The sequence below is a fragment of the Taurulus bubalis genome, assembly GCF_910589615.1.
Source record: "Taurulus bubalis genome assembly, chromosome: 11".
Lineage (NCBI taxonomy): Eukaryota > Metazoa > Chordata > Actinopteri > Perciformes > Cottidae > Taurulus > Taurulus bubalis.
The window spans coordinates 17,726,908-17,751,097 of NC_136599.1; the positions used below are offsets into that span (position 1 = coordinate 17,726,908).

General features: G+C 41.3%; 1 protein-coding gene across 1 annotated transcript in view; it reads left to right on the forward strand.

The window, feature by feature from the left end:
• Positions 1-24,190, forward strand: part of LOC306743256 (forkhead box protein J3-like) — a gene marked incomplete at both ends in the record, with an annotated part of 38,634 nt that overhangs the window by 7,479 nt on the left and 6,965 nt on the right. Inside the window, 5 exons of the mRNA XM_079225761.1 lie at positions 8,661-8,735; positions 12,275-12,358; positions 16,002-16,103; positions 19,152-19,307; positions 22,202-22,415. Of these exons, the coding sequence (XP_079081887.1) occupies positions 8,661-8,735; positions 12,275-12,358; positions 16,002-16,103; positions 19,152-19,307; positions 22,202-22,415 (631 nt within the window). The remainder of the gene's footprint in view (positions 1-8,660; positions 8,736-12,274; positions 12,359-16,001; positions 16,104-19,151; positions 19,308-22,201; positions 22,416-24,190) is intronic.

Genomic DNA, 24,190 nt, shown 5'->3' on the forward strand with positions numbered 1-24,190 from the left:
CTTTTGAAAAAACTGGATAGTCTTGCAACTTCCGGCCTCTTGTAACTATTTAAATTAAACAGTCCCAGACCAACACTTAGTTGAACTGCTCATGACACCATTTTTGTTTGTTGTGGTGAAAACAGTCTTTCTGAGCTGAGCCGTGAGCAACTGCGACCACTCAAGTCATGCTGGAGTATTTATCCTCTGCACAGAATGGCAGGGGAAGAGATGTTGTTTGCTTTGATGAAGTGTTGAAGGTGTGTTGGTTTGCAGAAAAGCCAGAGAGGAGGTGAGGGAGCGGAGAGTTGGACACCAGATCTGCTACCAGGCAGGACCTCTGTCAGGACACATTGGATTACAGCTCTTTGCAGTAATTAAAGCAGGCCGATGAAGGCTCGTTGCCTGGGGTTAAAAGCACTCGTGATCCTATTTTTTCACCGACGATGCAACATTGTGAACAACAGATCTCTGTTGAAATCGACAGGAGAGCAAGTCAACATTAGCTGTTAGCAGCCCCTGGACAGCACAGTAATGCTTAGCTAAGAGCTAATGGCGAATATACAAAGGTTGGAATGAGTTACAATATGAGTGTTCAGCTCTATTCCGTAAAAATGAGAATCGGCCAATGGCAAACTATTAGATAATTTTCAAATGTTATCTTGTAAATGTCCTTTTTGGTGAAAAACGTAGACAAATCCAGTTGTTTAAAGTTAAATGTTTTCACAGCAATATAAAGTAGATGGGAAGTGAGGGAATTATGACTTATCACTTTTTTTGTTTTTAACGCACTGGTATTGGATCGATACTCGGTATCTGCAAGTTCAGTTATTGGTGTCGGGAAGGAAAAACTGGAAACGGAACATCTCAAATGTTTTGTTTATTATTGTTTTGGAGCTTCTCCAGAGATCTCTAGAGACAACAGCAACCCTTCTTCCACCTTGTCTGAGATGTCTTTATGCCAGTCACACACACGCACACATACACACACACCCACACACACACACACCCCACCATACACACACGCACACACACAAACCACCATACACACACTCACTCATGTCCTTTTTCTCCTCCTCTTTCCATCCCACACAAACATATCTGTAAGCAGATACAGGTACACTATTGCAGTATAACATGTGTATACACATTCATATTCACACGGATTAACAGGTGTGACAGGCGCATGCACAGATGCACATACACTTTGAGCACAGGTGAAAAAACTGAACGAACACTGTAAATACTCACAGCTGCAAGCACACACACATGCAAGCCCATTCAGCAGTGTACAAATACAACCTGCATAGTCAGTCTCTCACACACACACACACGCACACACTTCTTATATATGACTTGTGTGAAGTACTTCAGTGAGGGAGTGTAGAGGGCGGGGAAGGGTCCATCAAATGGAATGAATATGTATGAGATAGAGTTTGAAGTAGTGACTTGTATCCAACCCCGCATTCTCACGGAGTGTCTGTCACTCCGTCACCATCAGGATATAATAAGGCATCTGAATGATGCTCAGAACCCAGGAGACTCTCACATCTAAGACACCTGTCCATATGTGCTCATACCCCCACATTCCCTCTTCCAGCCGACTCCAGCACTTGTTCTTTGTGCCTCTTGCACCCCTCCCAGCTCCTTCTCCTCTGCCTTACCTTCAAACTTTACCACATTTTACCCTTTCTTTATGCACTGTATGGGTTCAGCTGAAAGTTAATAAAATCTCCTTCCTCTCTCTTCTCTCAAAATATCCCCTATTGCTATATCGTCCTTCCCTTTCTCTCTTTCAATCCGTTTCTCTATCTCTTGTTCACAAGGGCTATCTATATCCTTCCACAATACATCCATCTTGAACGGCACGAGAAGCGCCTGACTTCTGCTGTTTTGAGTGTGCATTTGTATTTGCACGTTAAGCTCCATAGGCCCTCCACAGGTCAATATATCATGGCCAGCAAAACGTCTTGCCCTTTGACCTCAGTCTCCCTGCAGGCGCACAGTCGAGCAGGATTCACACAACCACATATATCCTTTCTGTATATCCTTTCTGTCTCACCTGGTAAAGTAAAGACTTCCAGCCTTTTTGTCACAGCTTGCCAAGCCACATCAGTGAATTCATTTTCAAACAAAAACTTACTTTTTTCCCCCAGCCTCTGATGCTTTGCCATATCCAAAACAGCAATGGTACATTTGTTTGAATTAGTTTATTTTTTGTATTTGTTTTCAGCTATAAAATCTAATATTATCATTTAATTGCAAGCTTCATACGATTTATTTCTACATTGTCCACAGTCCTGAAGTTGATAGCTATGTTTGTTCATTTTTCTCATCTGTATTTGTGTTTAATTTCCTGTAAATTCTTAAAGAATCCAAAAGCCATAGTTGAAGAATGGCTGGGTCTAACATATGGAATAACTGTTATCAATGTCTGTACTTAAATTTAAAAAAGGTGGAGAAGGGAAACAATAACAGTTGTCTGAGGTGAAAAAGCAACACATTTTCGTCAAATTTTCAACATTCTTTTGTTTGTTTGAGGTTTGCATTCAACTTCTCTTGTCACACAACACTAGAGGATGGAAACACACTTTAGTTTGTATTCCGTTTTACTGATATTCTGGAAATTTTGTAAAACTTGTTTTGGATGAAAACTTGACAACTGATTAATTAATTTCAATTTGGCCTGTTTATCACACTTCATCATGTCAACTAATTCACCAAAACATTTCTAACGTTGGCAGTCACTCATAGCTGATATAGCTAGAAGCTGATGGAGACAAAAACAGGTTTTGAGGCCTTTAATCTTTTGTTTATCACAGAAATGTTGTTTGGGAGTCATAGATGATCTCACTCCTTCAGTTTTTATGCTCACAGACCTGAACCTTTGACTGTTTTATAAAAGAACCAGATATCTCCCAAACGCAGCTGCTCAGCTGATGATTCAACCAGGGCAGTTGGAGTGCTCCAATTATGAGTCACCTCACATTGTCTCTGCAGAAAATGAATTAAATTCAATTACATTTACTTTGTGTAGCCCAAAATCACAAATTTGCCTCAGAGGGATTTACAATCTGTACATCATATGACATCCTCTGTCCCAAGACACGCCCCTCCCCCCACCACCACCACAGGGAGAAAAGAAAAGCAGAACCCTTAGGGAGAGCAACAGAGGAGAGATCCCTCTCCCGGGATGGACAGAAGGGCAATAACCTCAATACAAGTTGGGCTGCTCTGTATGTTTCCAGTGCAACAAACTGCACCAACCCGCCATTTCAGTGTAATCAGCCGTGTTTTGTTAAAATGGAAGTGTTAAAGCGTTGTTGCCTCACTTGTGAAGCTTTTCCAGACTGTTTAGTTTAGAGGAAATGCCATCCCGTGCCCCTTTGTATTTAACTCAGCTGCCATGACCCAAATCTTCCAAACCTACCCGCTTATATAACTTCAGCCTTCTCCGTGTGACCTGTTTCCTTGGCGTACACACACACATACACACACACACACACACACACACACACACACACACACACACACACACACACACACACACACAGACAGAAAGTGTCCTGCCTATGGCCAGAACATCCTCCTGGCTCCTTAACCTGCACCCTACCTCATCTTCACACATAGACACACATTTTTTTACCTCTTCAGCCATTTCTGTCAAGCTTCAAACGTGGCGGTCTTTCTTTGATCACTCACACACACACGCACGCACGCACACACACACACACACACACACACACACACACACACACACACACACACACACACACACACACACAGAGAGAGAGAGAGTCTGACACTCCATTCCTCTTTCTTCTCCACCCAAAAGCAAGTTTCCAAAATCTGACTTTTTGTCACACATCACATTATATCACATTGCATTTAGTCAAAAAGTCAGCCATGCTTATCAAGCCCTCCTTATATAACTAACCTCTTTAACACCAGGATGCTGCGCCCTAAGTTAAGCAGCAGCAGCCGCATACACACATAAACAGTATCTACTGTAGATACCACACATGCATGCACAAAGCCACATAGCTAATAATAACTGTGTAAAAACAGTAGTTTGACCTTATTTTTCTGCAACATAGCTTTTAATCTCCAGTCTCTAAAAATTGCCTCTAAAAATCGTGAGGCATTATGGGAACTGAACTGGTACGATACATTATACAATTAATGGGTGCATTCTAGTTTGCACTAAACATGATATATTCAGTATATTCATACGTATGTACACGCAGATTGTACACATTTTCCCAAACTTCTAAATCTGGGATACAATTGAGAAAATTGTCGTGCACAAGTGAGAAATCACAAGTGTTTATACTTGTTAACTGCCACACTTAAGGCAGAGTGAAAAGCATACAGTCGCTTCTGGAAGACATCCAAAGTTTTGCACTTAATTGTACTCATGAAAAGAGACATATAGCTGTGTTAAGATTAAACAAAGGGAGACATAGAGAGAAGTGTGTGTGTGTGTGTGTGTGTGTGTGTGTGTGTGTGTGTGTGTGTGTGTGTGTGTGTGTGTGTGTGTGTGTGTGTGTGTGGATTGTTGGTTTCGGAAAGTTAGAGAAATGGTGGGCCAGTAAGCCGATGACAGATAGGTGTGGGGGAGGGGGTTTCCGAAGTGATCATTGGACATCTGACAGCTTAAGGCTTTGTATACAAAGATTGGCTGTGTATGGAAAAACACAAACACAGTGATATTGCATTTTTTCATGGGTTTGGCTGTACTGCTGCATATATAAAGTAGATGACAAACACTGATTTACTCCTTTTAGAGGTATTGTCCTGCAGTGGAAACATCGAGTGTTTATAGAGCGCACCAGCCGTCCGATGCCCTTCTTACATTTCACGCAGACATGACGCCTGCGACTGTGTGATCCATCAGCTACTGGGCAGGAATGCGTGGCCTCATCCCGGCCCAATAAGCTCATTAATCAGGCCGGGTGAGGAGTGGGAGGAAGGAGGACACAGCGGTGAATCTCATTACCTTACTTCACAGCACTGCTAATCATTACGTTTATTGATGGTGTCTATTCCCATTCAGTGAGGGGATATTACTGTTTCCTTGACATGCAGGAAAGAAGGCAATGTATCCAGTATGTGCACACAAGCAGGCTTAGACTGATGCTCTCCAGGATGAAGGGCTACACAATCATACACATAAAGACACACACACACACACACACACACACACACACACACGCACACACACACACAGTTTCCTTAACAAACAGGTTTGTCCTTGAAGATGTGTGAGTGGTGAAATTGTGGCAGGTTTGTTTTTTGCTCTCTGTATATGGACGTCATGCCACAAAAGCTCCCTGCAAAACATATCCTAGTAGAAATGATCATGCAGTAAATGGGTATGAAAGTATATTCAATATAAATGGAATTGAAGAGATGCAATTATAGTTGTTTTGGATAATACAAAGTCTGGGTGATATTGACAAAATCAAATTTCACAATGAAACCAACATGTAATGCTGAGATTAGCTTGTGGGTGACAATTGGAGCTTTAGGAATATAATTGACAAGAACATTTTGAGAAAACATATCAAGCAGATTCACTCATAGACACCAGTGAGAGCAGGAATACACAGATATAAGCTGTAATAATAATATTAATAAGACTCATTCTTGTTGTAATATTTTGACTTTTTATTGTCAATATTAATTGTCAAGCTGACTACAGTAATGAAAACAAACAATGCATAACCACACAGTGGGACTCAGCAATATAGAGCAGCAAGAAGGGAGCATGCCACAAACGGCGCACTCTACAAATATCCTGTACATGCAGCGTTCAGCTAATATCATTTATAACGTAACTTAGTATGTGGTTTCCTGATAATAAATATCAGAGCAAGCAGACTTTTATAGCAAGTTTAATGCCAATAAACACTGGACCATTGTGGGAAGATGATTCCTCCAAAGCAGACTAGTAATGTTTAAGGCATCAAATGGATTATTATAACACCTGAGCAATATGATGCTAAATAAATACAACAACAATTGTTATTTAAACCTGGTCTGAAAATAGCTCGCTGATAAAACCAACTCAGTATTAAATTATCGGCTGAACTATGTTTAAATATGCCAGACTGCAAACTGACACTGATGATTAGCAACATAAGGAAATCATTGTAACGTGAAAACAGGTGTTGTTTGTTATCCTGGTGTTTCAATGGGTTTGGATATTAAAGTGTTAAGCCTAATCTATGGTTCTCCGTCAGGCTACGGCGTACCTACGCCGTAGCCTGACGCGCACCTCCAAAAAATCCTAACTACGCGTCGCGTCGACGCGGACCGTAAGCGCTGTGATTGGTCCGCTCAGAACGTAATTTCCAGCAGTTGCTTTTTCTGGTCTGTCTTCCTACCACCTCCGCAAACGTCTTCTCTGTCGAAAAATGTTTCTGTTGAAAAAGGATTCGGCCCCTATATAACCCCTAAACCACACAGCCACACCCCCCTGGCGGCATGGCGGTTAACGCGTTCCCTCGACGCAGAACTTCGAATGCTCAACGACTGCGTCGCGACGACAGCATAGGTACGCCGTCGACCTGACGGAGAACTATGAACTAGGCTTTATACTGTATGTGTGGATCACCAAACGTTAAGGACACACTGAGAAAAACAAGCTCCCCAAACCATCCTAGAAATAAACAATTAATAAAAACTCTTAATTTTCTATAGGGAAGATGAATTACTCCATGTGTGGGGAAAACAATGACCAAACTTAATGCCATAAACAAATGCCAACATGAGACGTTAACGTCGGCATTGGCAACTTTTGTCGGTCCCAGCAAAGAACACACAAGCTGAAGGGGAAATTGCAAGTGTGCAAAGTCTGAATTACACAGGATTGTGCATTGCAAGTAGTGCACAGGTGTGCAAAAAATGCTTGGTTAGTGAAAATAGTGCGTAAATAAAGAAACAATAGATAGAGGTTCGCAAAGTTAGACGGGCTGGCTGACGTTAATGATCCAACGCCACCTCCCACAGGAAAGTTTCCGGAACAGATGGTTGCCTTTGTGTGTCGAGCTGGTGGCGGTTCTCTTTGCCGTTTTCATCGGCCGACTGTCAAGCGTTTCCTTGATGGACGGCTGGGTACAGCCAGTGACCCGCTAAGTAGAGCAGTCGAAAACTGCTGGAGCTTTTCTCCAGGAGTGGAAGGGCGAGGCAGAGGTGGATCAGGCTGTTCTGTTATGCTACAGATGGAGAGAGAAGTTGGTTGTTGTAGGAGAAACAAAGCCGGTGTCGAGCAGCGAGAGCTCAGGAGAAAGCAGAGAAATACCTCCCATCCCTCTGTCTTCTCCCCTCCTCCTCCTCCCCAGTGGTATTAATTAGCAGCAGCAGATGAGTGGAGAATGGGAGCCTGAAGGGAGAGCAGGTTCACGTTAGGTTAGCCTGCACTGCTGTGCTCTCTCTCTCTCTCTCTCTCTCTCTCTCTCTCTCTCCCCCCCCCCCCCCCCCCCCCCCCCTTTCCCTCTTTTCACATGTACACAACACCCTCAAACAATAGGATGTATTACAAATGGTGGAAATGTCGGTTTCCCTTCATTAGGGCCTATGAATTTGTGGCTATGAATTTGTTATTGTATAACAGAGTGTTATTTCAGTTCTGCTTGAGTTTTCATGAAGCCCAAAATAACGCCCTGTTTTAGCTTGAACACGCCCCCACATATTCAAAAATGCATTCATCCCCATCGCACCGCAGCCTGGGTTACCCCCTCCCCCTCCTCCCCTCACAGATCTGACACATTGTTGCCCCAGCCTCACTCTGTCTTGCCATCTGTCGACATTGAATGTGCTTCAGCCACCTTCTTCAATCGGCAGCTTCAGGTGTGTCCAACGGAACTGATACGCTTTAGTTTGGATCAATACATCTGTCCGCATCTGCAGCATAATGACTCGCGTTTCACTCGGCACAACAGTGGGAAGTGGAAGACTACTTTACTGTCACTAAAGGCCAACATGGAGGTCCAGAGCCAGAAGAAACTGCAGCTAACATCAGATACAGCAGAGGCTTTGGAGAGATGCAATATCATGTATGTGAGGCCCTTGGAAGATGCTGATTTGCAAACATTTGGTGAAGATGTTTTTTTAATTGTATTTGTACCTATCCTATTTATTATCTTGTGACCCCTCAGATTCATTTATGACCGGTCTGAGGTGTCCTGACCCCTATGTTGTGAACCACTGATAAAAGGACAGAATAATAATAATAAATAATAATGCATTTAATTTATATTGCGCTTTTCTTAGTACTCAAAGTCACTTTACACAACATTACAATGTAAGTAGAATAATAAAACAGATAAAAACAATAAGAGCACACAGTCATACATTACAAGCAGTTCTGAAGAGGTGGGTTGTGATTTGAATGTGGAGAGGAAAGAATATCCAATCTCTCTCTCTCTCTCTCTCTCTCTCTCTCTCTCTCTCTCTCTCTCTCTCTCTCTCTCTCTCTCTGGAAAAAAAAGGCAAATACTTGCTGTTGCAATTAACATAGACTGGGACTAAAATCAGTTGACAAAAATATATTTCTCTTGGTGAAATAAATGTATTTGTTATTAAGTGTTAAGTTACTGCAACAATTGTTTTGCCCTGTTTCTTCTTCTCTCTTGCCCTTTTCCTTCCCCTTACCTCCTCTCCTTCTCTCCCTGCAGAATTCAATACGACACAACCTGTCCTTGAACAAGTGTTTTCTCAAAGTGCCTCGCTCCAAAGATGACCCTGGAAAAGTAAGTATTTCCTGAACAATGTCGCGCGACTGAAAAGCTCAGCTTGAATTAGGGTGCGGCACACAATGAAAATACAAGCCTATTTCAGCGAGCTTAGGAAAAATGCGACGGCGATTACTTGTCACGTGCTTAGTCGCCCTTGTGCTGGATGTGTGCACACACTTGTGCATAAGTGCACCCAAAGACCACACTCGCCTGCTCTGATTCTTCGTCGCACACGCAGAGTGTCTGAACTTAAAAGCAATGCGTAGCTCCATAACCGCCTGAATGCCTAATGGTGCTTTCTCTGTTTTCCGCGGCTCTTCTGATATTGATTCTGCCAAATAATAATGTGGTACAGAGAGTAATGAATAATAAGTATATGTAGGTACACTCCTTCAGATGCGAGGCTGTTCACGCATCTGTTATGCTTTATTAGGCTTGGTTTCTCTCGCTCGCACACACACACACACACACACACACAAAATCAGAGGAAGCATTGATATGTTTCACCACTGCTACTGCTGTGGTTAGGAAGCAGAGTTGCCATGGCCACTTCAGCAGCACGGGTTTGAAAACGACAATTTGTCAACTCAGTTGGTGCTGAATTGAAGGAATTGCAAAGATGGAGAATGTATTTAATTACATCAGTGAAGCTTGCCCTTACAATATTTTTCTACAAGCTCAAATGTCTGCTTTTCAACTCATCACAGGGTTAATGTGAGAATAATGTGAAAAAAGATTTTGGAGCCATTGAAAAATGAATTAGGGGGAAGAAGGTTTAAATAATTCAAACTAAATCCATGGGCTTGAGTGGAGGCCTATAGTCTGCCAAGACACAAAGAGAGCGGCTCCCCCCTGATTAGCCCGACTTGGACCTGACCAGCCCCTTAATTCACACCGCGGATCGAAGTGGTCGATACCTCGGCTACACATCTGTGTGTAGAGAAGTTGAATGTGCGAGCGCTGTTTGAAGCCATAGAGAGAGGGGAGAAGCTAAATCATGCATGTGCTAACGTTAATTGGCTGTGTACTGCTCACTGATGTGGGACTGAGAGACAGGGGGAGGAGAAGAAGCAAGGAGGAGGAGGAGGAGGGAGGGGGGGGTGAGGTGTTCAGAGATGAGCTGTGTGTGTGTGTGTGTGTGTGTGTGTGTGTGTGTGTGTGTGTGTGTGTGTGTGTGTGTGTGTGTGTGTGTGTGTGTGTGTGTGTGTGTGGCCTAGATGAACGTCCTGAATTCTTTCTGCAGCTTTGGACCTCCCTGGAAGGACGGAGGAATAAATGAAAGCGGGGGAAAAACAAACAGGCAGGAAATCAAGGACCTAAAAGCAACTGATTTCCTCCGCTCTCATTGTCTTTATTTTGGAGTCTGCTGTGTTTTAACGTTGTGTATCAAAAGGATTGCAGTGGATTTTTTTGGAGAAGCGAAGCAGGAGCGTGCAACACAGGAAAAATAAAACCCAGAAAAAACTGATTGGATAGAGAAGTGGAATAACAACAGATGCATTGGTTTTATCGGATGCAAGGGAAATCCATCTGCTGCACTCCTTTTCTGTCTAGTGACACTAAAGAAGTGGGGGAAAAGAGACTTAATAGTATCCACAATAGGAGGAGATACACCAGTGACAAATTGAAATGTTATAAAGAATTGGATGGATATTACTCACAATAGTTGACAAATATAGACAGATAAAAGCTTTGATGTGTTCAAATCTAGCACCCGGAACATTTATCTGCAAACAAGTAGTTTAAACTTTAAATAATGACAGCAGAGCTGTAAAGTTATTATTTGCAGTAACGCTGTCAGGGTTCAGATTGTTTCCTCATACAAATATTTGAGGGTTCACATTGACATGAAAACACTTTCATCTCTGCTCGTTCAGTGACGTGCTTTCTCTCAGTTAGTTTCTACGTGAGGCCGGTGCGTGGGACAAAGAGTTCACGGCTCTTGGTCGTGCACCTTTTGAATTTTTGTAACAGCGCCTCCATCATGTGACTGTCTCACAAATAGTTCACTAATAAAATTTGTTTTTGAGATGCTTAGAAACAGGCGGTCTTAAAAATCTTAATTTTGGTAAATATTTTGCAGCCAAATAATTTTATTTTTTACAGGATATTCAACCTTTTTGTTTCTTTGTAATGCATTATATTGTTTTAGTTGTTGTACGGAGGCATTCAACTAGTTCATGAATATGAGATGAGTTTACAGTAAATTACAATCCCTCCACAGCATTGTGGAGGTTGGTTTCTGGCTTTTTGCCGGTTACACCTACGGTCTATATGTCTTTTTGTTTCTTCACAGTTCATTTTGTTTTTATGCAGAATAATGCAACGAACAGTGTATTGAATATATAAACGCCTCCGTGCATGCTTGGAGCTGGTGCGCCATCTGCGAATAGAAAGTTTTACACGGGGAGTGGGGAGGGTTAGCTTCTACCATACAGGACACGTGTTTTCTTAGCTATCGGTGAGCTTACAGTCAGGAATGGCTCTTGTTCAGCGTTCAAGTGCGTATGAAGGACAACACAACCGGAGGGCTGCTATCAGTTGACAGTCAGTAAATACCCCAAAACAGCCGATAAGACCATCATATTGTGTTTTTTAAGACAAATGTTTGGGAATGGAGGAATTGTTGAAGGTCACCTTGGACAGAGGTTGACGTTTCGGTTTCAAGGTCACCCCTGTTTGTTGTTGGTAGTGTGTTGAATGACTGGTTAAGATGCTCCAAAGATTTAGACGATCTTTTTAATGACAACATTTTTGTTCATCACAGACATTTTGGCACAGGTTTGGTTTAATATGGATTTGTTATACAATTGTACAATTTGAGGGTTTCATATTATATTTGTTCCATATTTATGGTAGGCTGCTTATTTATTAATTGATTTTGATTTTTTTCTAATTATTGGTTTGGCCCAGCTGCTGATCTCCTTCATATTCCTCTTGGGCTACATGTTCGTTGTCTTTCGTACGTTGCCTGCTGAGACCCGTCTGTCTGACCTGTGTCTCTCTTGCTATTTGCAACATGGGCAAACTAATTAGTTTCCCATCTGGGGATCAATGATGTTAACAAAAGAGGTGTAAAGCAACTCATTACATTTACTCAAGCACCGTTTATAAGGAAGATTTTTTATTTTTTTAATTTTATTACTGATCTGGGATTTCACATTCAAAACATACATTTATTTACTTATTTCCCTTGTGATATTGGTTTCTCTACTTCGTCTAAAGAATATATATATTTGTCTGTAGTACTGCCCAGCTGTACAATTATATTGTTCAACTAACACCACCTGGACCACCTACATCAATAAAAGATCCAGATCCCAAAACACCGTTTTAAAATAGAAATGTGTAATAATTATGATTAATACACAGAGCATATATGTGTATTTATTTCTCAGGTAAATTCATAACTTTGACTTTTTTTCCCGTATTTCTTTTTTTAAGTGATTATTTAAGGGCTTTAATTTCCACCACTGACTCCTTAAATTACAAGCAGAGCATCTTCCATCAAACTTGTTGTATTTGATTTTTGTTTTTTTGGGGTCCCTCTCCAGGGTTCGTACTGGGCCATAGACACCAATCCTAAAGAAGACACAGTACCCAGCAGGCCCAAGAAGAGGCCGCGCTCTGGGGAGAGGGTAAGTACTTTAACAATGCTTTATTCAATCCTCCTTGTAACACTAAAGCTCATTGTTTTTTATAATGTGGCAGTAAAACAACATTTTCACCTTCCAGTTTCCATTTTTAAAAATGATGTATTTACACCAGTTCAAGCTCACTGACATCAAAGAGGCAAAGGATGTCGCTGTGTGAGAGAGCCCGTGGTCACAAAAACAAGCGAGCGAGAAAAGTTTATTTATATAGCACATTTCAGAAGGAAATTCAAAGCACTTTACATTAAACAAAAGACAAAGTGCAAAAGAAACACATTACGAAAAGGACATTGAAATTAAAATCAGTCATTTAAGAGAGAATAGAAAATAAAAAACAAGATAAAATAGAACAAGACAATAACACAATAATGAAACTGAGTGTACGGATTTATTTAATAAAAGGGAGCAGCAAAGCCTTGATTTAAGGCTGCTCCGGTCAACTGAGATGCTACAGAAATATTTGAGTGGGAACAGACTTCCAATCTTTTCTCCCCTTTCCCTGCAATAATGATGCCTAGATACACCAGCAGGCAAACAAGGTGCCTTTAAAGCAAACAACCTCAGCGTCTACAGCCAAGCTAGCGGCTCTGTGTGGTGTGATGACACAGTTTTGGTAATTGCTTCTGCATCACGATTGAAAGGAGTCTGTGATTATGTGCTAGATCAGTGATACCAAGTAAAAAAGCCAAGATGTGACAGGGGAACGTATGATTTAGAGACGATACCACCACTCCTGACTCCAGGCTTCGTATATTGATACTGTGATACTGTGCAGTTTTCTGTGGAACAAAAACTACATGGGCAGCTACCTGCCTGACTGTGGTACAAATACATGTCTCTTGCTGCATGTTGTGCTTATTTGGATGATCTCCATTAGTCTAATTGTTGACCAGAAACAGTCTGACTTTGAATAGGGTTGTGTAATTATGATTCTGTAAAGACACAAAAGTAGCAAAGACATCAATTACATTGTACACCTTCTTCCCTGGCTGAGTTGAACAGGCAGGGTTATCTGGGACACCAAATATGCTTTGTGCCATTTGATTGATATTGACCTGCTTATTACTGGACCTCTAAGCTTAAAAAAGTATTTTTGTTTGATTGTCTGTGTATGATACAAATAGTAGTGTGCTACAGCAGATTATCATGCTCATAACTAGTCATCAAGCGAGATGCCCATCCTCCAGTCTTCCCGCCCCCCCCCCCCCTCAGCCAAGGTTGAGCAACCAATTGAGCAACTTCAAATGGGAGTTTGAAATAGTCAATCTGTTTTTTTCCATTGCATTCTGTATCCAGCTTCGGACCCACTGAGGTTTCCTGAATGTACAGCTGACTATGTTTGTTGTTGCATTAAAAACCTGCAGAGTCTTTCATCATGGTGCAGCACAGCTGGTCGTCTCCCTTCTTTTCTCATTCTGTGTCTCCGTAACTCTTTGTGTATCTTGATCATTATCTTTCTGTGCGTCTGTTTGTCTGCCACTCTGTTTCCTCCGTCTCTGCCTCTCTGTCTTTTTCACTGCTTTAGCCCTCTCTTCTCCAGGGACCTCAGGCAGGCATGGCGCAGTAAAGTGCACAATCACAGTTGCTCATTGGAGAATGAATTAAGGTAAAAGAGAGAGAGAGAGAGAGAGAGAGTAGGGGGCAAAAAATGGGGTGGCGGGGACAATAAAAAGAAGTGTGAAAGAAAGGATGCATAAAAAAAGAGACATCAAGGTAGAGAGGGGGAAATCAAGCTGCAATGGGGAAGCAGGGGGAAAAGTAAGAAGAGTAAGATGGAGAGGAGGGAGAGTATTCTAGGCTTGTGTTCCAGTTAATTACCACAGAAGGCCCCGGGCTGCCATTAGACATATTTTCTTCATCGTTTTTTTTTTATTTTTATTACAAACATTAATTAATTCAGAGCCTTGTCATCTTGTCTTACATGGATGGGCCCTTCGACCCCTTTTCTTACGCCTCACTTGCACTGCTGGCAGACACACTGCGGGCTGTCACATGGGCTAAAGAGAAACAGGGAGGTTTTAAGTGCTAAGATTTATAACAGTGTTACCGTCTGGGGAAGAAAAAAAAAGCTGGGCTAAGTATGTAGTACTGTTTTTATTAGGGTTTTGTTACACCTAGGCTACACTGTCAAAGTTTTTACCGTCTCCTGATGACAGCAAAATGAAAAGATTTGAAGTTGGCAGCGAGGCTAAACGGCAGCTGCATAAATGCATTGTATAAATGTGTAGACAGGCAATGTACACTTAGTTTAGTAGCTGCGTCTCTGGTGCCCTCAGCATAATCACTCTCTTTCATTTCCTGTATGCCTCTCTGTCTGCCTGTCTGCCGGTCCGTCACCACTCAATTATCTCCCTACCTATTATTCCTTTTCGCTCCCCTTCTTCCACAAGCCTCCCTCACTCCTCTCTTCACCTCACCGTTGTCTTCTTTTTAAGTGCCTCCACCAGGGAACCGACAACCCATTTCACTGGGAGTTTATCATAAATTAAAGATTGCATTGTTACCAACCAATCCTCTTACTGTAAGCAGTTTGGGAAGGCAGGCAAGCCGTCTTGAACCCTGAAAGGAGTCAGACAAGGAAGAAAATATTGTCCTCGTTTTTATTTATTTATTTATTTTCCACTTTGCGGGCGTCAATTTAGCCCCTCATCGATCTTTGAATAGTTCCTCATATCCCCACACTCAGTTAACAACTATTCTTTAGCGGAAAATTAACTGCTGCTGAATCCATTTGAGATACTTGAATAATGCATGAGGGTGTCTTCATTTATCAAGTGCGAGTGATGTATCAACTTTTCAGGCTGTTTAAGTGTCCAGCCGCTCTGGCGGTGGCGCTGATTCAGGAGGCGCAGAACAGAATCATGAATTTGTTGCGTTCAGAAGTTTCTCATGACATTTGTTTAATTTAATTTCCTTCATGTTTTCTTCAGCTGTGAGTACTAACAATAGCGACGTTTGTTGTTTAAAGTTCATACCGTTCATTTTAGGGGAGTGGCTTTGGAGGAAAGTCTGAAGGGGACGCGCTGTCAGTGTTGCAAATTTGGCTACTTTCTCCCTAAATTTGTAACTTTTGACTTTTGTAACGAGTGCTGCTACAAAGCTACTGTCAACACCCCTGCAGATCTTTTTTTTATTATTAAAATACACTTTCCACTTATAATATATACTTGTTTTAAAGTACTGTTATCTGTTTGTTATTTGTTATTCTTTTATTTTATTGTTTTATCCTACGTCTATGTTTATTGTTATGCACCTTCACCTAGTCAAATTCATTGTATCTGCTTAGCCAATAAACAATTTGGATTTGGATTCATTGCAAAAGAGTTGGCGACACTGGGCTGGGTTTTTCGTTTGGATTCTTTCTTTAAATCTAGCATACTAGTTTATGAAGATTACCAACCCTAGCTTTGATGCGCAAATGAAAATACATTGTATGCCGATTCAACTTGGCTGGCACCATCTGAGTGTAAAGAAAAGTAAAATAAAATACATGCTCTAACATACATTGCTGTATATGTTACATGTGCTTTTCTAATTTGACATGTATTCTGTGAGAAAAGCCTTTTTCTGGTGATCCACAGGACGCATGGATTAATTTGTGTCTCCGTCCTCCGTCCTCTATTTTCAGGCATCAACTCCTTACAGCCTGGAGTCTGAGTCTCTGAGAATGGACTGCATCATGTCAGGAGGGGCGTCCCCCACGCTGGCCATCAATGCTGTCACCAACAAGGTACAACACCAGCTCCTCACTTATGAAAGTTTTGTTTTAGCGGAGTCAAATTCACCAACAAAACCATGGCAACATGTATTTTGCACGCGTAGTGCAATTGTTTCCTTTCATCTAATACTACATTCAGTAGTGGTCCACGGCAGGAATGTAATTCCCAACCTGCTGGCTTTTGAACTGCTTATTTGTGAATACACAGATTGCTGTAAAGTGTTTGGCTCTTTACGAGCAAACACTTTTAGTTTATTTACGTTTTTAACAACTGGTACTGTGCTGCTGATGGGTTTGAAAACATGTCATGCTAAAAACTTCTCACTTAAAACTATTACAAAATGTTACTTAGTGGCCCTTTAAGTCTCATGAATATTCCTATATTATTACATGATGTGTAATGATGATTCTTGAAAAATTAATTAGTCAAGAAGCTGTAGTCATTTTTACTTTCAGCTGAGAAGAATTTGTTGAAGTTTCAATAATTATCACTCACTGGATGTCAGACGTCGTTGCCGCAGAATGAGTCTTACAGCTCAGACAATGCATAGTAGTCGCACACATCCAACTCCCGTTTTACAGGCCCTCACCTTTACAGAGAAACCTTATGAACTGAATCACACGCACGCTGACTAAACTGGGTGGGCCGTCTGTTTGAGGGTCAGAGATCAAGTACCGACTGGGACCTCTGACGGCTGTCTGATCTGCCACGCGCACACGCACACACACACACACACGAACACACACACACACACAGATAATGATGATGTGTGTTAGGTGACCTTTTCCTTTTCGTCTGACCCTGACCAAAGAGGAAAATTTGACCCACAGCAGCAGCTCACATAACTCTTGAGTGGTCGGTCCCGGGATGTAATGTGGACATGACGGTTTATTCCAGTTCTCCATTCTGCTCTTTTCACACATTGTGACTCATACTTCCTGGAATTTGTCAATATGAAACAGATTATTAACGCTCTGTTAATTAAAAATGATTTTATCACCACCATTATATAGTCATGTATTCACTTGCTGCAATCATTTATTCACTAAAGATAGTAAGCACTTACTAGTTTCTGCTTTTAAAAAAAAGCTTTTTTTGTACTTGTAGGTTTGTCAGAAAAAAATAGGCAAATGTCTTTTGGGATTTTGGATACTACTTTTGGATACCACACTAATTTTGACATTGTATAAACTTAAAATGAATAACAAAGTCATCCATAGATAGATATAATCTGAATCTAAATAGTTGCTCTTTTTGCCAAACTAACCACTGCAGTGGGTTAAGTTACTTGCATACTCTGTTATGACTATCCCTAAAACAGTAGTTGGCACCATCACGTGTTGCACCATTATAGTTTGAACAATGCTGTGAATGCGTACTTGCTCACCCTCCTGATTTGATTGCCCTCTCCCAGTTTTCTCCCAGGGCAATAATTCTCCCATATGTTTCCTGAATGATACTGAACAGTGCGTATAAACCCTATACAGTCTACAATTTCCACTCATATCACCATACAGCCACTCGCACACCTGCTTGCACTTCCTTCTCAGTGAGTGAAAGATGGAGAGAAATACTCGAGGTTGGAAAGTTTGCGTCAATAACATTATTGCGCAAAACTGTTTTTTTTTCTTTTTTTTAGATTGACAGACATATAGAGTCTTAAAAGTGTGACAACAGAAAGTGAGAGGTAGGCATCATTAAGGAGATCAGCATCAAGTCATTATTGTTTTCCCAGACAGTTGGGTGTAATTTACCTCTTGCATCAGTTTGCACTTATTCTGTTTTACCAAAGGGAAGATTAAAACTTGATTCGTCTCAGTCATCACTATACATTTAGAAAAAAATGATTCAGAGCAGGGAGAGAAAGACCTTGATGATAGAGATGCCGATGCCAACGTCAATGATGTCCGCCCACATCCAGACAGGTGGCGTCCTGCAGGCACAGCAGCACATCAGAGCTTCTGTAATAACACATTTGCACACTAATATTCTGTTTGCATTGGAGAGTGCCTGTTCTTCTGAAAAAGACAGTCCTATAAGATGATACTAAGAGTTTAGGATAGAGGAAAATCGTTAAACTCTTCATTTATTTCATTCAGATATTTTAATGTTTTACCTTAAATCTTAAATGTCTAGAAATTGTAGCTGTGCCAAGTCTAAAAAAACTAAGTTGAAACATTACTAGAGACATCATGAGGTCTTTGATAATTATCAGTTTTTCCTTTTCTTTTCTAATGTATAAATATAGATGTAAAATGTTCTCATAAACCACATAGTTATTTCCTTGTTACTACAGTAGCAGAGCAAGGGAAATTACAAATACATAAATAAATACACAACACATAACAAAGTATAACACTTAAGGAAACTGACTTTTGCAAATGCTTATTTCCGCTGAAAGAACATCTACAGGGTAGAGCACCGCCTCAGAGAGCCTTTATGTTTTTCTCACCCGAAGGCTATAATTTCACATTTGTCTATACAATTAAATGTAGCCTGGAGGTAATGCTGGCGCGCTTCTTCACAAGTACTGGCAGTCAAAGAAAACAAGAAAAACATGATTCAACATAATCCTGAGGCATTTCTTTTAAAAGCTTTGTGATCTGTCACCACAAGAGCGTATACAGTACACTTCCTCTAAATCTGTGCCAAATTCACAAACCAAGTCATTTTTTAAGTTACCTAGTTGTTTTTCGGTCACGGCGTTTAATCAAAATCACCATGTTCAAGGAAGAAAGATCATCATTGGTTTACGTTCTGTGCTGTCATGAAGCGGCAGGACCAATTAGCATTTACCAGCACTCTAATTTCCATATTTCCTCATGAGTTGTCTCATAAGTTAATAGTGCATGGGTAATTTCTTGAGGTGGACAGTGTTTAGGCTGAGATGAGTCCACAAATGGACAAAATGAAGGAGAGGAACAATAAAATCTCAAATCACTACCTCAGAGTGCATTGCCTCAACATTTTGGCCTTGTATAATTGCCTTTATTGTCACATTAACATGGATCGTGTGTGTGTGTGTGTGTGTGTGTGTGTGTGTGTGTGTGTGTGTGTAGGTAGCACTGTACAACTCCGAGGCAGAAGGCAGCGAGAGCCCTGGTAGTCTGGGCAGCCTGAGCAACAGCCTTTCAGAGCAGAGTTTGGCATCCGTCAACCTTAACAACCTGAACACTGCCGGCAGCGGCGGCAGCAACGTACACGGCTACACACCGGTAAGTTCTTCTCTTTATTTTGTGTGACGGTCTAATGTTTGCTGCAGGAAAATATCTCTATTCTTATTATTATTTACAAGGACAGCTGACCTGCCGCTGCTGCAGACTCTTGTTTAAGTACACTTCAGCAGGGCCAGGGCTTTCTTACACTTTTCTTCTGCTTTTCTTTTCTTTTTTTATGAAAAAATGCTAAACCAACAGCATTCAAACTAAAAGTTTTTACTATGTTCACTTGATTCTGAAATAAACCGGATGATTCAGTCACCAGTTCAGACACTCAGTCAGTACAGAAGGTGTCTGCTGCACCCTTAGCAGACTGAGGAGGTGGTAACCAGCTAACGACATGTACGCTGGATCTACAGCACTGCTGGAGCTGGGTTTCACATTTATACTTTGCAAGCAAATATATTTTCAGTTGGCTTGTGCAGAGTATGCTGAGATATCATTTGTAATAGTCTGTACAATGTCAGTATGGTTAAGGAGATGACATGAACAGACACATTTGTATGTCTTTTTAACCTGCAAACATCCCAGATTTTAGTCGTGCTCTCTTGCTAAATAATTCAAATGTTTTGCTAAATATCCATTGTATTGCTATTGACATGCGAAGGCATGCATGTTTTCCATACAAATGATTAATTTAGGCTCTCCAAATAATTAGAATTGCAGACACCCATAAAGATGTTTGTATTTTTATATATATATATATGCATTTCTTTTCAGAGGTGTGGAAATGCAACTAACAGTGCAGGTTGATTGAAAACCCTCTTGCTTGTTGTTGAATGTTGCATTCATATGCACCGCTTGTGAATTACATTTTGCAGCCAGCTATCAATACTGTTTGCAACCCCTCACACCCCTCAAGGTCGACCAGCACAAATAAATTCTAAACCTGTGGGAAATGCTGGCATTCTTTCTGTTGTGCAAAAAAATGAAACCGCAGGAAACATCAGAGTCATCCCTCTTTGTGTTGACAGTTCCCCTTTATCGGCTTTGATGAACATGAATGATGCCTGACCAATCCAGTATTAATGACTGTGAGAAAAAGGAGGGAAATTACAATACGATAAAATGCAGATGAATAAATTAATTTTTAAGTCTGCAGTTACACACTTAAATTCTTTCTCATCCTTTTTAGAAAACAAGGTCCTTCAGCTGCAATATTTGAATTGATTAGTCACTAGTGTGTGAGTTGATAATAAGTGACCTTTTCTTGAAGGAGGGACTAGATTAGCCAACCCTTCTCTCAGGAACTAAACTGTCCCATGCTGAGTGATTTAGAACAAAATATTGAATGGAAACCACAAACTATTCATCCCCAGCTGATCATTTGCAGAAAACATGGCTGAAACAAGAGTCCAGTATACAAGAAAGGCTTTTGACAAAAAATGCTAACAGTAGTCACAGGTTAAGATGCAAAAAGGTTTTACTTTTTTCCCTCATAATTGACTAAAAAACAAAGTTGACTGAAGATCTCAGTTGTTAATGGGGATGTTTGAAAGACATTTCACATGTTTGTATTCTGTCCCTTTTAACCAAATATAACACAATTTTAAAGGCCAGTCTCAGCCCAAAAGCATTTGGTCCAAAATTGCAGGAGGGCTGAGAAGTCCCAACTCTTTATTATTTTTCCCTTGTAACAGCTGCTCACCTTTTTACCATCAATCACTTTCCCTCACTCACCTCCCACCTGCATTAGCAAAGGTCAGCGCAATCTCATCTCGTTAACCTCTCATTTCTAGAGGCCGTCTTTTGTTTTCCTCCTCCCTGCATCGTCTCCTCCATCCCTTGCCCTCCTCCTCCATCGCTTCAGACCTAATCTACAATTTGGTCCAGGGGGATCAGGGTTAGTTCTGCCTCATTACCTGGCACAGGTGATACCCCCCTAACTGACGGTGATTACTAGTGGCATCACTGGCATCTCAAAGACACCAAGAAAGTTGACAGAGAGGCAGCCATTACTGGGTGGAGGTAGATGTGTGGGGGATGTGTCGTGCTAAGTCGACTTATATCTGCGGAGGCACACTGATCGCAGCATTGCTTGTGTTTGCTGGCTGGATGGTGAGGAAGATGACAGCTAGGATGAGATGATTGAGGGGAGAGGGAGACAGGCAGCAATCTCTATAGGAGACGGAAAATTGAAGCAGTGGATTTTGTTTTTGTGTGTTCATACGAAAGGAAATTAGTGCCAGCCAAGATTCCTTATTAATTGCGTGAAATTTAATTTGGTATGATAATCATAGTGAATAAAGACAACAAAAAAAATGTTAAAAGAATTAATGTGAACATTGAATTTGAATGGTACAATTGGAAAATAAATTACTTTTCTTGAAACTGAATGTGATAAGTATTGAATGTTACTTTTTTTATCTGTTTTACGATGCAGCTCTCCCAATTGAAATTCAAGTTTCTCAATTTAAACAGGAAGCAGCCCACATCAATGCTGGCATTAGTGGCCTTTCCAGTTACCAAACACTTCAGTGTTCAGTGTATAATGTATGTATATGCTGCTCATTCTTGCTCAGTTCCTTCCTCCACAGCCTCCTCCTGCTGAGATGAGAACCTTGAATTGCTTGTCATGGCTGCACAGTTACCTACCAGGAATGTGCATGTTTTATTTGTGACTGTGGTGCTTTAATGGATGATGTCGCATTTAGTTTTAATAAAAACCCGGATCCCCGGTACTCCCATTGTTCCAGCGCGGTGGCGTTATTGGTCTTATTGAGATATGTGATTTGATGCAGTGCCGGTGTCGGTCTGACCGCAGGCTTTTCACTTTGAGCTGCACTGTGAATTCAGCCTTTGATGTTTTTTTTCTCTAACCAATACCTTCCTTGATGTGTTTGTGTACCTCTCACAGCCTCTATGTCTGATCCCTCTCTTCTGTCTTGAAGGTGAGTAGCCACTCGGAGCCTTCGTCCCAGTCGCTGAGCCTCCAACAGCCCGCCCAACCGCCGCCGCCGCCCCCTCCTCCCGCACAGCCCCAGTACGATTTGCCCATCCTGGAGTCCCGGGATAAGCAGCTCTGTTTCTCAGACTTCGAGGACCTCAGCTCTTCTTTCCGCAGTCTGTACAAGTGCGTCTTTGAGCAGTCCTTCTCACAGCAAGGTGGGTGTCGATGTGTATCAGTGTGTATCTGTTCATGTGTGCCCGTCAAACATCCTAATTGACACATGTGTTTGCAGGAAAAACAACATGTAAACCTCTATGTCATGCACGTAATTAACTGTCAAGCTAAAGCTCCTAATGAAATGCGAAGAATTTAACAATGCTTTCACAGCAGTAAAAGCATTCCCGTATTAACCTCCATCACACTCTACTCCTACTCCATTGTATTTTAATAAACAACCTGTTGTTCCGCATATCTGCATTTTACGACTCGCTCAGTCAAATGAGTAAAGGCAATTAAGAGGAAGAATTCAACAGAAGTAGGAGGAAAACTCACAAACACATCTGCAGTCGAGCAGAGCAAAGGGTTTTGCAGCTTTGATAGCAGCTAATTAGATTGGTTCTACAGTTTGTGAAGCATCTTGCTAATTGCTTCCTGAAGCTTTCAGGTCACCAGGCCTTCTTTCACTTCGACCCCCCCACCCTCCTATCACCTTCCCTCTCCCGCTTCCTTCTTCACACACACATCCATGTTCGTTATGTGACCGAGGAGATTGATGCGGTCTGTCGAGCTCAAAAACTGCTGCCTGTATCCACACTCTGACAAGGTCCCCTTCAATTTGTGGTCAGGGGTGCACACGCAGGAAAAATAAGACAATGACGATACTAGTTGGGAGGGGGGAAAAAAATACGATGCAGACAACTCAATAAGAAAGTGAAGAAGAAAATGGATTTAGTGGATCCTTGAAAGGGTCCCTTAAGTGTGAGGCTTAGCAGGAAGGCATAGTATTTGAGTCACCCAGACAGCGGAGCTCATCGCCTCCTTCAAAAAACTAGTGAGTCCAAGACCACGCACCAAACTGTAAGTGACTCAGGTGGTGCTGCAATCATTTCCTGACAGAAAAAAACAGTTAAAACAATAGAGGCAAAATTAACATCACATAAATAATGGCAGCGGGAATAAAAGATTCACGGTACAAGCAGGTAGAGCGTAACAACTCCCTGAGTGACGGCACAAGTAAAAAGTCACTCACTAAGATGTGCTCAGAAAGCCTCCGTATGCTCATCACTTTCATGATGGTTCATTTAGGTGGGATTAATTGGCAGAAATGGAATATAATATGCATAACTATGTGCCGGAAACTAAGAATCAATCTGTTTTCATTAGCTTAGAAAAGGCCAATTATATCTACCTAGGAAGCGGGTTGTCTTGTACGGAGTCCGCCATCTTGTACCGCCATGTTTCTATAGCAGCCCAAAACGGTCAAACCAAACACTGGCTATAGAGAGCTTTTCATGTTTTATGTTATCTGAGATTTTTTATTTTTACGCTGCAGCAAGCATCTCCTCTGCTCTCTACACTGCAATTACGCTTGTTACTGTTAGTGCATTAACGTATTTGCAAGTAAAAGCCAATACTCAATCAATACATATGTTCAAGCAGCATTAACATGTAAACGAAAGTGAAACCTAATTCAATCGGCTGTCTCATCCGCCGCCGCTATGTTTGCACAAGTACGCACGCTAATGCTCAGCTAACAGCACATTTTTTATAAACAAGCTGAAACAGAAACTATCTGCATGTAGTCTGTTTATCTTAGTTTGTTCTTGTACATTTCTCTGCTGACAGGAGGAGTGACTGATAGTGATGGCCGTTTGTGTTCTTCATTCTCTATAAACTTCCTCAGAAATGTTTGTTTTTTATTAACATTTTAGATTTGTTTCCAGTAAAATATTAATGACTTTATATGGTGACTTTGCTGTTGTGAACATTA